Source organism: Pseudophryne corroboree, chromosome 11, assembly GCF_028390025.1.
Source record: "Pseudophryne corroboree isolate aPseCor3 chromosome 11, aPseCor3.hap2, whole genome shotgun sequence".
Classification (NCBI taxonomy): domain Eukaryota; kingdom Metazoa; phylum Chordata; class Amphibia; order Anura; family Myobatrachidae; genus Pseudophryne; species Pseudophryne corroboree.
The window spans coordinates 115,280,295-115,295,395 of record NC_086454.1 but is presented as its reverse complement, the minus strand read 5'-3'; the positions used below and the strand labels follow the sequence as shown (position 1 = coordinate 115,295,395).

Below are 15,101 nucleotides of genomic sequence, written 5' to 3'. Positions count from 1 at the left end.
CATTAGGCCACGGGGGTGGGGCCTAATGAAAAAAGCATGACCCTGTCTATCCCTCATCAACATCCTTCTGCTCCTGGAAACCCTCAGACAGCAATAGTAAGTATAACTGTGTGTACTGTGTTCTATGTCTGTGTGTCTGTATTTGTTTTTTGTATATGTATTCTATATGTTTGTGTTTATGTGGTTATGTATGTGTGTTTGTGTGTGTGTAAATGTATATATGTGTTCTAAGGGTGTGTATAATTATAGGTGTTTGTGTTCTAACTAAGTGTGTGTATGTGTATAGTATGGGATATAGCTATGTGACCGGCAGTCAATACCGGCACCTACATCCCGAACCCTCACTATCCCACCGGTCATCTAACAGCCTGGATCCTGGCCCTACAGTATATGTGACGTGTGTGCGTGTGTGTGTGCGTGTGTGTGTGTGTGTGTGTGTGTGTGTGTATGTATACAGTATTTCTATAAAGCTCAATAAGTTTTTTATCTAAAAATTTATTTTCATGTCTTGCAATGATTTTCATTGTTTAGTTGGCATAGAGTGATGTACAGATTATGTATTTTTTAAAATTTCACTGTAATATAATGCTCTGATACCTACTGTAAAACAAGGTTTTGTCTTGTGGAAAATAATTTAGCAATGAGGTTTAAGGACTGGAGATACAGTATCTATAGCAGGAAGTCCGGCACTCACGTAATGGTAACTTCGCCCAGTGCCCTCACAATTGCTTGCAACAGCAAGATATCAAAGGAGAATGGGCAGCACGTAAGAAAATAACTGGACCTCGAGTGGATTTCAACATTTTAATTTGTTACATTTTTGTCAGGATACATGTACCTTGACGAAAAGTGAACAAATTGAAACATGGATAGCCACTCACGGTCCAGTTGTTTTTTTATGTGCTGTGAGTTCTGCACATTCTCCTTCTATATACTGTAGATAGATAGATAGATAGATATATAGATAGATAGATAGAAAGATAGATAGATAGATAGATAAATAGATAGATGGATGAAAAAAGGTTGTAAGAGAGCGCTTGTACTCAGACTTTGAGTTGAATTGCAGCTGACCACTTTCTTGCTCCACAAGGATTGGTAGACCTAAGTGCAGGGCCGGATTAAGCCCTTGGGGGGCCCAGGGCACCCAAGACAGGGGGCCCCCCCACCAGCAACTACCCCCCGCAGGGGCAAAAGCAGGATTCGGAAGGGGGTTTCCTTTGATGCACGCACATGTGTGTGTGTGCGTGTATATATATATACACAGTGGTCGAAGTGGAAATTTTGAAGTGGGGGTATGCAAAAGTCAAGGTCACAATTATGCGCCTTCGGCGCGCGGTCACACAAAAGGGGCGTGTCCAGTGTAGTAGAACCCCTTATACTATCTAGTACTGGTGCCCCTTTCACCTTATAGCACATGGTACGAGCTGAATTTTACATTATAGCACATGGTGAGCCAAAATTCACATTGTAGCACACTGAATGAGCCGAAATTCACATTGTAGCACACTGAATGAGCCGAAATTCACATTGTAGCACACTGAATGAGCCGAAATTCACATTGTAGCACACTGAATGAGCCAAAATTTACATTGTAGCACACTGAATGAGCCGAAATTCACATTGTAGCACACTGAATGAGCCGACATTCACATTGTAGCACACTGAATGAGCTGAAATTCATATTGTAGCACACTGAATGAGCCAAAATTCACATTGTAGCGCACTGAATGAGCCGAAATTCACATTATAGCACACTGAATGAGCCGAAATTCACATTATAGCACACTGAATGAGCCGAAATTCACATTGTAGCACACTGAATGAGCCGAAATTCACATTGTAGCACACTGAATGAGCCGACATTCACATTGTAGCACACTGAAGAGCCAAAATTCACATTGTAGCACACTGAATGAGCCAAAATTCACATTGTAGCACACTGAATGAGCCGACAGTCAAATTGTAGCACACTGAATGAGCCAAAATTCACATTGTAGCACACTGAATGAGCCGACAGTCACCTTGTAGCACACTGAATGAGCTGAAATTGTGACAGCAGGGACAGCCAGAGTGACGACAGGGAGAGAGAGAGAGTGACGACAGGGAGAGAGAGAGAGTGACGACAGGGAGAGAGAGAGTGACGACAGGGAGAGAGTGACGACAGGGAGAGAGAGTGATGATAGGGAGAGAGAGTGACGACAGGGAGAGAGAGTGACGACAGTGACAGCAGGGAGAGAGAGAGTGATGACAGGGGGAGAGGGTGACAACAGTGACAGCAGGGAGAGAGAGAGTGACAGTAGGGACAGGGACGGTAACGACAGGGAGAGAGGTGACAGCGGGGGAACATTGCCTCATTTGTTGCGGGTGAGCGGCGGGTGGCTGGCGGCGGTGAGCGGCATGCGGTGGGTGGTTGGCGGAAGTGAGCGGCTGTGAGCTAGTACAGCGCACTACACAGCCGCCGGCCGCTGCGCAGGGATGGGGAGCAACATGTGCAGCAGGATGGCCACTTCCCTCGCCTCCTGCTGCACTTTAATTTCCTCATTTCTGGGTCAGTGGAAGAAGTGGCGGTATACCAGACCACCGCATACTGCCCCACTTCGACCACTGTATATATATATATATATATATATATATATATATATCTCTCCAAAAAGAACGGATCAAACAGACAGTAACACGATCCTGACGAAGGGGCTGTGTCCCCGAAAACGTGTACGTTCGATTTCAATACAACGTTTGTATATCTACCAGTCCCTGAGTGCCGTTCTTTTTGGAGAGATATGAAGTGCTTTGAAATGGACACCGGGGCAATTGTTCTTTGAATGTGAGTGCCGACTGAATTGGAACTGTATATATATATATATATATATACTTCAAAAGTATGGCACTCAACGAACTTCTTAATCACATATCACAACGCCAGCTAGTTCAGCAACATTTTGGGTTTTATTTACCCTTTGTCAAACAGCACATATACGACAAAAGGGTAAATAAAACCTGAAACGTTGCTGAACTAGCTGGCGTTGTGATATGTGATTAAGAAGTCCGCTGAGTACCATACTATTGGAGGTTATGTGAAGGCAGTGTAAAGAGCACCACGGCTGCTGATTAAGGAGAGGGAGTGCCGGCCAATCCATTTGTATATATATATATATATATATATATATATATATATATATATATATATATATATACACACACACATACACATTACATAGATCTCATACACCCACAGACACACAAATACATAACATACACATAAAACACATACACACACATAGAAAATATACACATACATATACACTAATAGAACATATATACATACATACAGTATACACAGCACAAACTGTGCACACACTTACACTGAAGCCTGAGGAAAGGGGTGAGGAATGGATGCCACAGCCAGGAGATATTGCTGGGAGCCAGGGACAACAGTTCACCATTAGGCCACGCCCCCACGTCAAAAAATGCCGCGATTCGCGGGTCGGCGGGAAGGGGGCGGAGTCAATATATCGAGATTCTATTAATTATCTCATATTAGCTCCCTCTGGTTAGACCCCCGAATCGCGGTATACAGCTACAAGGGGGCGGGGCTCCGAATGCCTGCCGTATGACCGGACAGCGATTTGGGCCACCTCCCTATTCTCTCCTCTCTCACTCTCCTCTCACCTACACCCCCCCCCCCCCTCAGCTGCTGGGGAGGGAGGATTCCGAGCTGTGCTGCCAGCGGGTGTATGATGTCCCGCTCGCGGCTGTTTCATGTGGCTCCCTCCCCACGGGTCAGCGGCAGATACAGGGCAGAGGGGACAGCAGCACCAATGCGGTGCAGAGCAGCTTCGGCTGGGGGGCCCCTTATGCCAGGGGGGCCCGGGGTACTGACCCCCTTGGCACCCCCCTTAATCCGGCTCTGCCTAAGTGCCAAATCATAGGAACCATTGTTGTTTTTCCTGAAGCCATATTCTTACAAGCATTCATTGCCATACAAGTACCAAAGGTCCGCAGCTTGTTCACCCTCAGCTTATAACAGAGGGCTGTTCAAGAAAACCAACTTTTCAGTCAAAATCAACAGTGCATCATTATGGAGATCTTTAGTTCGATTGAAAAACCTAGAGACATACTTCTGAGGAAGTCTCCAAGGAGACGAAACACGCAGGGTTACTGTGTTTTGAAAATTCAGAAGTAATATACCGCTGTGAATCACTGTATTCCTATGGAGGACTTATTGTACATATCCAAAATGGAGAATATTACAGCAGTGGAATGGTGACAATTTTATGTGAACTTTCATTGTCATAAATTTGAATGATAATTTCTAAAGAGTGTCATTACAATTTTTATAATATTGATTTGTCAAAAAGTGCATAGATTCAGTCCTCCCTTCCTCATGTGAAAATAGACCACTCTACATGTGTTGGCTGTACAAATGCTCTCCTACAAACTTCTTTTCATATCTATCCTTTAGCCCACAGGTTCTCAAACTCGGTCCTCAAGACCCCACATGGTTCATGTTTTGCAGGTCACCTGCAGATTTTTAACATGTGACAGTTTGTGATACACAGTGCACCTGCTGGGTGACATGGAAAACGTGAACCCTGTGGGGTCCTGAGGACCGAGTTTGAGAACCACTGCTCTAGCCCATCTAACAGGGGGCTTTGTTAGTGTAGCAGCTAATATTTTAAAAGTGTGAAGTAGGGGTGCAGGATAAGGACGTTAGTATTACCATATATAGACAGATATAGTGCATCCGGAAAGTATTCACAGCGCTTCACTTTTTACACATTTTGTTATGTTACAGCCTTATTCCAAAATGGAATAAATTAATTTTCCCCTCAAAATTCTACACACAATACCCCATAACATGAAAATATTTTTTTTAGATTTTTACAAATGTATTAAAAATAAAAAAACTAAGAAATCACATGTACATAAGTATTCACAGCCTTTGTCATGAAGCTCAAAATTGAGCTCAGGTATATCTTGATTCCACTGATCATCCTTGAGATTTTCCTACAGCTTAATTGGAGTCCACCTGTGGAAAATCCAGTTGACTGGACATGATTTGGAAAGGCACACATCTGTCTATATAAGGTCCCACAATTGACAGTGCATGTCTGAGCACAAACCAAGCATGAAGTCAAAGAAATTGTCTGTAGACCTCCGAGACAGGATTGTCTCGAGGCACAAATTTGGGGAAGGGTACAGAAAAATATCTGCTGCTTTGAAGGTCCCAATGAGCACAGTGGCCTCCATCATCCATAAATGGAAGAAGTTCGGAACCACCAGGACTCTTCCTAGAGCTAGCCGACCATCTAAACTGGGCCCTAGTCAGTGAGGTGACCAAGAACCCAATGGTCACTCTGTCAGAGCTACAGAATTCCTCTATGGAGAGAGGAGAACCTTGCAGAATGACAACCATCTCTGCAGCAATCCACCAATCATGCCTGTATGGTATAGTGGCCAGACGAAAGCCACTCCTTAGTAAAAAGCACATGGCAGCCCACCTGGAGTTTGCCAAAATGCACCTGAAGGACTCTCAGACCATGAGAAACAAAATTCTCTGGTCTGATGAGACAAAGATTGAACTCTTTGGCGTGAATGCCAGGCGTCATGTTTGGAGGAAACCAGGCACCGCTCATCACCAGGCCAATACCATCCCTACAGTGAAGCATGGTGGTGGCAGCATCATGCTGTGGGGATGTTTTTCAGTGGCAGGAAATTGGGAGACTAGTCAGGATAGAGGGAAAGATGAATGCAGCAATGTACAGAGACATCCTGGATGAAAACCTGCTCCAGAGCGCTCTTGACCTCAGACTGGGGTGACGTTCATCTTTCAGTAGGACAACGACCCTAAGCTCACAGCCAAGATGTCATAGGACTGGATTCAGGACAACTCTGTGAATGTCCTTGAGTGGCCCAGCCAGAGCCCCGACTTGAATCCGATTGAACATCTCTGTAGAGATCTGAAAATGGCTGTGCACTGACGCTTCTCATCCAACCTGATGGAGCTTGAGAGGTGCTGCAAAGAGGAATGGGTGAAACTGCTCAAAGATAGGTGTGCCAAGCTTGTGGTATCATAGTTAAAAAGACTTGAGGATGTAATTGCTGCCAAAGGTGCATCAACAAAGTATTGAGGAAAGGCTGTGAATACTTATGTACATGTGATTTCTTAGTTTTTTTATTTTTAATAAATTTGCAAAAATCTCAAAAAAACTTTTTTCACATTGTAATTATGGGGTATTGTGTGTAGAATTTTGAGGGAAAAAATTAGTTTATTTAATTATGGAATAAGGCTGTAATGTAACAAAATGTGTAAAAAGTGAAGCGCTGTGAATACTTTCCGGATGCACTGTATGTGTGCATACAGCTTATTGCACACCTTATACACCTACCGAGCCAGCACACGACACGTGATGTACTTCTTGGGCTATGCACTGCTGATGTCAAATGTAGGAGATGGTCATAAAAATGTGTCTCCCCCATGTATATATACTGTATATATACAGTACTGTGCCAAAGATTTAGGCAGGTGTGGAAAAAATGCTGCAAAGTAAGAATGCTTTCGAAAATAGAAGTGTTAATTTTTTATTTTAATCAATTAACAAAATGCAAAGGAAAGGAAAGATACTTAAATGTAAAGGAAAGATAATTAAAATAAAAACAGTCTGTATGTCCCTTAACTATAATGAATTAACAAAGGTCACACAGGCAGTTTATCATGAAATTGAAAAGTTGACATTATGAAAGAAGGATGCTCAGTTACTGAAGTTGGTAGTACACTGCTAACCATGAATATTTGAATCACAGAAAATGTCTGCAATGTATAAAATTCAGGTCATGTCAACATTCTGAATGTCAATAGTTTGTGCCATACTCACTTACAGAAATGGGTAAACATGTCTGTTTACTGTTTTGTCATGCAAAAATTATAGCAACCCTTACTACATTGGCATTAACAAATTTAATGTATTAAATAGCATGCTGATGCTAGTGTTACTATATTTTGTAAGGAGGTGTCCCTATCTAAAGGTTGAGAAAGGCAAGAGCACCAGATATTGCTCATTACTGAAACTTTACGCTGATTTTTTTCTATATCCTTGTTGACAATTTGAAAACTTGTATTTGTTTTTTTCAACAGTACCTTACATGTGTTTGTATAATGGATCTACATATGAGGTAAGATTCACACACACACACACACACACACACACACACACACACACACACACACATTTTATATATATATATATATATATATATATATATGGAACTTAAGATGCTTTGATGACCCCATTTGACTAGACTATTTTAATTGACTCCGGGTGACACATGGATTTTGAATTGCTATTTTATAGCTGCCATGTAAGTTTGTTATGCAAGTTGGATGGGGAATCAATTTTTCTATTAGTTACAAAAGTAAATAAGACATAACTGACATCTGTTTATACTATTAAAAGCAGAGATCTGCGCTGACCCCCATGTTTTGGATCTGTATTAACGTTGTGTTTTGAATTCAGTTTTGGTTTTGCCAATACCGCCCTCACATTTATTGGCTTTAGTTTTGGATCTGTATTTAAAAAAAAAAAAAAAATTGATATAAACTGCTAAAATCACATAATTTGGGCCTTTTGTGTTTCTTCAGTATTATTAACCTCATTAACAATCATTTTCAGTCTTTTCCAGTCAATTTTGACCCCTCACAGCTCACAATATTGTTCACCAACATAGGCCATAGCCTGGCTGGCTAAACTAAGCAACAGAGCAGCGGCACAAACACATGGCAGTTATTTCTCGTTAAAAATGTTTTGCAAATTAGTACTGTATTAGCAATAACCTATTAAACCAACTCACTGTTACTTTCAATAGAAAACAATACAACACAGAAATTTACTAAAAATCGCGTGTGGAATATCATTGCTCTAAAGTAGTAGTAATTAACAAACAGCAAAGAAAAAAGTCCAAAACCATGTGTAAAATAGCAACAGCAGACGTGGATGCCCCCTGCACAAGTGCACATGCCTATTCTCAGTGCCCAATCTGTACCTCCCTCCTGGGGGCCCCGAGCCACAGATGACTGGCACTCTGTACTCATGTAAAGCCACGATCAATCAGCCTTTTTGTTGAACAGTTCCCTAAAATCTCCTAAATCATAAAACAGTGTTCCATAACTGTGGGTAGGGTACAGTGTGGGTCAGAGACTGTGCAGGTTACAATGCAGGTCATAGACAGTGCGTGTTGGATACAGTGCAGGTTGGATTGGATACAGTGTGGATCAGAAACAGTGTGGGTTGGATACAGTGTAATTTTGATACAGTGCATGTTACAGTGCAGGTTGGATACGGTGTAGGTTGGATACAATGTGGGTCAGATACAGTGCGGGTCAGTGTAGGTTGCACACAGTGCAGATTACAGACACTGCAGGTCGGATACAGTTCAGGTCTGATACAGTGTGAGTTGATGCAGTGAGGGCTTGATACAGTGCAGGTCAGATACAGTGTGGGTTGGAAAAAGCCAACAGTGCACTTAATGTGACAGCAAGCAGGAGGGGAGCCCCTGATGATAAATGCCCCCAGTGGTGTCTGTGAGGAGGATGCCAGCGGTGTGCTCTGTGCAGGTGTACCAGTGGTGTTGGCAGTGTGGGGGTGCCGGTGGTGTCCTCCGTGCGGGGGTTTCAGATGTGTCGACAATGCGATGTATGTTGTGTCGGTAGTGCAGGGGTGCCAGCAGTGTCCTTTGTGCAGTGTTGCTGGCAGTGCTGGGGTGCCAGTGGTGTCCTCTGTGCATGCGTGCTGGTGCTGTTGGCAGTTGGGGGAGCTGGTAGTGTCCTCAGTGGGGGGGGGGGTATCTTTAACTCTGTGCCCATTGAACTCTATGGGCAAGCACTAATTGGCTGAGAGCTGTAACAGATAGCTCTCTCAGCAACTCAGCATTCAGTCCATTGAATTCAATGAGACTGGTGCCCGAGGCAAAACCTCAATATCTCGAGGTTATAGCCTCTTTTTGGGACAAAGGCCAGGCAGGGAGAGCTGAGCTGTGGCTTGGATCACACCTTATGTTTGGGTGGGTCCGGTTCTCAGAGACCCACTCATCTCTAATTAAAACTAGGGGGTGTTTTGTACAAGCACAGCTTTATTATAACGCTGAAATTTCTTTTTCCATGCCATTGCAAACCATATTTTGGAGTTTACAGTATGTCTTGATTGTATCTCCAGACTAATCTGATACGCTGTAATGTCTCAATAAAATATATATATATATATATATATATATATATTTATTAGAGATGAGCGGGTTCGAATGTAACGCCAGAATTAACGCCAGTTCGGTTTTATCCGGATGTTTCTTATTGGCTATCCAAAACACATGACGTCCGTGAGCCAATAAGATGCCGTTTTGAGAACCGAGTAAATCCGAATAAAACCGAACCCGCTCATCTCTAATATATATATAAAACTAAGGGATATATTTACTAAGGGGTATGTATCGGGATTCCGGCGGTCAGCATCCTGACACCGGGATCCCGGCGGCAGAATGGCAGCGGGGGGGGGGGGGGGGGGGGGGGAGGGTAGCAAGCCCCTTGCGGCACTCGCCATGCTGCTGGCTCGGTGGTGACGTGCGGTAGCCACGGATTCTATTCCCAATTTATGAGTGTTGTGGACACCCACAAGTGGGAACAGTCCTTGCTGGTCAGCTTGCCGACCGTCGGGATTGTGAGGGGGTGGGATGAGGGAGAGGTAATGTGACCGGTCACATAACTACAACCCTTTACTAAGGTGTGAGTTTTTTAGAAGTGGAGATGTTGCCCAAAGCAACAAATCAGATTTCACTTAATATTTATCTAGCTACTTCTATAAGATAATAGTTAGAATCTGATTGGTTGCTATGGGCAACATCTCCACTTCTAAAAAACTTACACCTTAGTTTATAAACCCCTGAGTGTGTGTAAACATAATACAATTTATATCTCTAGAAAACAATAATTATTTTTTTTAATTTGTCTCGATATACCTTTAGAATTTTTTAAAGAAGCTGGTTTAAAGCGTTAATATTGCTGCAGATAAACAGTTTAAGAGTCATGCACATATAGTAAACATATTATAATTACGTTTTCCCCAGCCAGCAGAAAGATAGCATATTTGTAATGTTTTGAGAATGTCAACATTGGGTTCATACACCCCGACAATCGAAATCCCAACATGGGTTGTTAGGGAGTGTAACCCTCCCTTTTAGGTGGCTAAGCCTAACCCCCCCCCCCTTCAGTATCCTAACCCTAACCCCCCCCCCCCCCCCTCCCAGGTGGTGGCTAAATCTAGCCCCCTCCCCGCACCTGAAACCTAAGTGTCTCGCCCTTCAGCCTAACCCTAACCCCCCCATGGTGCCTAACCCTTACCTCTCATCTCCGGACCCTAAACCTATCCCTCTACCCCTCCCCCCACACCTTAAGTACCCCAGGGGTTGCCTAACTGCATCCCCACTAAGCATCTCCATCCAGTAACAAAGAGGCCAAGATGCGTCACACATCACAACATTTTATCCCTCTTGAGATTAGGAGTGGTGTCTACCCAGAAATGTATACAAACTATATAGCATCTATATATTGATGCTCTATTTTATTAGTGGTAGGGGGCAGTATTGCTACATTTATGGTTATAACTAAACAGTAAAATCGTAAATCCATTTTTTATGTGTTCTCAAGGCTTCTATGCAGTCAGCAATACTAAGGGGGGTATCCAATTAGCGGCAAAAACGCGGTTTCACTGTAAAAATTGGGCTTTTTATCGCATTTGCAAAAACTCAATATATCCAATTAGCTACAAATACTTATCAGTAAAAAGTATCTATAGGTTTTATCACAAATTTCATTTCACCATCTCTGAGCAGGTGAAAAGTAATGCAAAATCCCTATTTTAAGGGTAAAATATGGGGATTTGGTTCAGAATCCCTGGATGACTAATTAGGTACTTGGATGTTTTTAATTATTTTTAATTGCCCTTTTACTGCAACCGCACAATAAAAGCATTGAATGCCACTAAAAACACTATGGGTCTAATTCATACCTGATTGATAGGCTGCGTTCTCGTACAGCGGGCGATCAGGTCTAAACTGCGCATGCGTATGCGCCGCAATGGGCAGGCGCAACGCACGGGTACAAAGCGGATCATTCCTCAGCGATGGGTTTGTGCGAAGATCCGTTCGCATGGGCGTTCGCAAGGAGATTGACAGGAAGAAAGCGTTTGTGGGTGTCAACTGACCGTTTTCTGGGAGTGCAGCATGCAGGCGTGTCCATGCGTTTGCAGGGAGAATTCCTGGCGTCAATTCAGGTCCTGGACAGGCTGATGTGATCACAGCGGCTGAGTAAGTCCTGGGCTACTCAGAGACTGCACAAAATCTGTTTGTACAGCTCTGTTACACATGCGTTCGCACACTTGCAAAGCGAAAATACACTCCCCTATGGGCGGTGACTATTCGAACGCAGGACTGCAAAAAAACCCTAGTGAGCGAACAAGTCTGAATTACCCCCTATGTGCAGACACTAGAACTAACAGGGACTGGAGATCAAGACCCTTGTTCAATGCATCCAGAATCTGTGGAATGCTAATAGCATCAGGATCTAAGAGATTATCTGCACAGCAAAAAAAAAATAAAAAAAAAAAATATATATATATATATATATATATATATATATATATATATATATATATATAGAGAGAGAGAGAGAGAGAGTGGGGGGATATGGGTACCGGCGACTAGTGTTGTTTAAAACATGATCATTAAAAGTTAAAATTTATGAGCCAAAAAATATGTAAGATTAACAAACAAGTTTTTTTATAATATATAAAAGTGGAATAAAACATAAAAAATTCACAAGCACTGGTAAAAGCATAAAAGTCTTTGTAAAAGGTAAGGAATTCTGATTTAACTTTTAAGATAGGCAAGGGGGGTCACTGCAGGGAACCCAATGCGTTTCGTCACACCAGACTTCTTTGAAGAAGTCTGGTGTGACGAAACGCGTTGGGTTCCCTGCAGTAACCCCCCTTGCCTATCTTAAAAGTTAAGTCAGAATTCCTTACCTTTTACAAAGACTTTTATGCTTTTACCAGTGCTTGTGAATTTTTTATGTTTTATTCCACTTTTATATATTATTAAAAAACTTGTTTGTTAATCTTATATATTTTTTGGCTCATAAATTTTAACTTTTAATGATCATGTTTTAAACAACACTAGTCGCCGGTACCCATATCCCCCCACTCTATACTCTTTTTAGCAGTACTGTACCAGTACTGCACTCTTAAGGGTTGGCAGACACCTACAGTTAGGTTACGTGTGTGTTTTTAGTTTTTAAAAAATTAAGTATTTTTAATCCTCTTTACTTACTGAGATTGTACCCCACAAGTGGCACTGTATCATTTTCTGCTACACATATATATATATATATACATATATATATATATATATATATATTTAAAAATTCCTTTAATAAGCACTGTAGAATTTTGTTTTCTATTTTTTTTATTTTTTTTTAAACATGGAGTTTTTATTGAAATTGACCAACAACCACAGTATTGGTAAACAAAAAAAAACAGTCACAGGTTTCAGCAGTGAACACACGGAGAGCGTTTATCAACAATATCGGATAACGAGGAAGTAGTGGAATATCTAAACAACAGAGTACGAAAACATAATATTCTGTGATACTTCAGGTCATCCGCGGAGAACAGCATACCACCTGTCCAAGTATAACCTACTGGGTGGTCAATCTCTATTTTATTTTATAATCAATACAGAAACATAAAACAGAAATCGGAACACTGAAGATAAGAAAAATAAAAGGAAAAAGAAAATAGAAAAATGTAAGGCTGGGAAGGGGAAAGTAGGAAATACAGTAAGCAGATGAGTAAACGGGAGAATGGTCGTGGACATGGATAGGGGTATCAGCAGAGTCTGGGTATGGGTAAGGAGCGTGTGAGGTACCATGGGGACCAGATATTATGAAATTGAGCCACTGTATTATTTCCGTAAACTAGCGATATATTCCATGTCAGCAATATAGTTAACCTTAGCCACAAGTGCAGTTAGGGAGGGTGCTTTTTGGTCTCTCCAGTGTTTAGCTATCAGAGATTTATCCGCCATACAGAAGTGCATAATGAGTTTATCTTGGCTTCTGGGCAGGTCAAGGATAGGGACATGAAGTAGGGATGTGCGGGTTCGGTTCCCTGAGAACCGAACCCTACCGGACTTCACAATCCGACCCCGGATCGGAGTCAGGCTCGGGTTTTCCCGCCAGACTCAGAAACCAGAACGAGGCAAAACGTCATCATCCCGCTGTCGGTTTCTCGCGGAGTTTGGATTCAATATAAGGAGCCGCGCGTCCCCGACATTTTCACTCCGGCATTGGAGAGTGTAGAGAGAAGACGTGTCTCCGTTTTCTCAGTGTCCGTGTCTAGTACTGAATCTGTCCAGTCACAGTGGTTGTGTCCTCTGCTGCCATATGTCCAGTGCTGTCCAGAGGTGCTGTGTTGTGCTGCATCAGTTCAGTGGTGCTGTGTTGTGCTGCATCAGTTCAGTGGTGGTGTGTTGTGCTGCATCAGTCACAGTGGTGGTATGTTGTGCTGCATCAGTCACAGTCGTGGTGTCCTCTGCTGCAATATGCCCAGTGCTGCTGTATAATATATTAATAAGTCCCTTAAGGTGTTGCTGTGTTGTCCTGCATCTACACAGTGGTAGTGTCCTGTGCATCAGTCAGTCCAGTGACCATTCACAGTGGTGTCCTCTGCTGCCATATGCCCAGTGCTGCTGTATAATAGATGAATAAGTCCCTTAAAGTGTTGCTGTGTTTGTCCTGCATCAGACCAGTGGTAGTGTACTGTGCATCAACCACAGTCATTCCAGTGACCACAGTCGTATCCTCTGCTGCCATATGTCCAGTGCTGCTGTATAATAAAAACAAGTCCCTTACAGTGTTGCTGTGTTGTCCTGCATCAGACCAGTGGTAGTGTCCTGTACATCAGCCATCAGTCATTCCAGTGACCAGTCACAGTGGTATCCTCTGCTGCCATATGTCCAGTGCTCCTGTGCCGCATATTGTGATATATAACTCCAGAAAAATAATGGAGAACAAAAATTTGGAGGATAAAATAGGGAAAGATCAAGAACCACTTCCTACTAGTGCTGTAGCTGCTGCCACTAGCCATGACATAGACAATGAAATGCCATCAAAGTCGTCTGTCAAGGCCGATGCCCAATGTGATAGTAGAGGGCATGTAAAATCCAAAAAGCCAAAGTTCAGTAAAAAGACCCCAAAAAAGAAATTTAAATGGTCTGAGGAGAAACGTAAACTTGCCAATATGCCATAAACGACACGGAGTGGCAAGGAACGGCTAATGCCCTGGCCTATGTTCATGACTAGTGGTTCGGCTTCACATGATGATGGAAGCCCTCATCCTCCTGCTAGAAAAATGAAAAGAGTTAAGCTGGAAAAAGCACAGAAAAGAACTCTGCGTTCTGAGATGGTATCACAAATCCCCAAGGAGAGTCCAAATGTGTCGGCGGTTGCGATGCCTGACCTTCCCAACACTGGACGGGAATAGGTGGCTCCTTCTACCATTTGCACACCCCCTGCAAATGCTTGAAGGAGCACCCACAGTCCAGTTTCTGATATTCAAATTGAAGATATCACTGTTGAAGTACACCAGGATGAGGATAAGGGTATTGCTGGCGCTGAGGAGGAAGTTGACAATGAGGATTCTGATGGTGATGGAGTTTGGTTAAATGAAGGCAACGGTGGAGACACCAATTATCCGTGGGAAGAAGAAGCCCATTGTGATGCCTGGGCAACATAGCAAAAAAGCCACCTCTTCGGTGTGGAATTAGTGCTCTACAAATCCGGACAACAGGTGTCAAGCCGTGTGTTGCCTCTGTCAATCTGTAATAAGTAGGGGTAAGGACGTTAACCACCTAGGAACATCCTCCCTTATACGTCACCTGCAGTGCATTCATCAGAAGTCAATGTCAAGTTGATTATAGGGCGATATCAGCAGTGTGAAGCAGATGATGCTGGAGATGAGCAAGGGATGCATATAATCAATATGGCCGCTTCCCACTAA

At 42.8% G+C, this 15,101-nt stretch overlaps 1 protein-coding gene across 1 annotated transcript in view; it reads left to right on the top strand.

Annotated features, from left to right (window-relative positions):
- The window catches only part of LOC134968665 (mucin-5B-like), a 171,731-nt gene extending 156,894 nt beyond the window's left edge, over nucleotides 1-14,837 (top strand). Inside the window, exon 32 of the mRNA XM_063944187.1 lies at nucleotides 14,683-14,837. Coding sequence (XP_063800257.1) covers nucleotides 14,683-14,837 — 155 coding nt within the window. The remainder of the gene's footprint in view (nucleotides 1-14,682) is intronic.
- The last annotated feature ends 264 nt before the right edge of the window (nucleotides 14,838-15,101 follow it).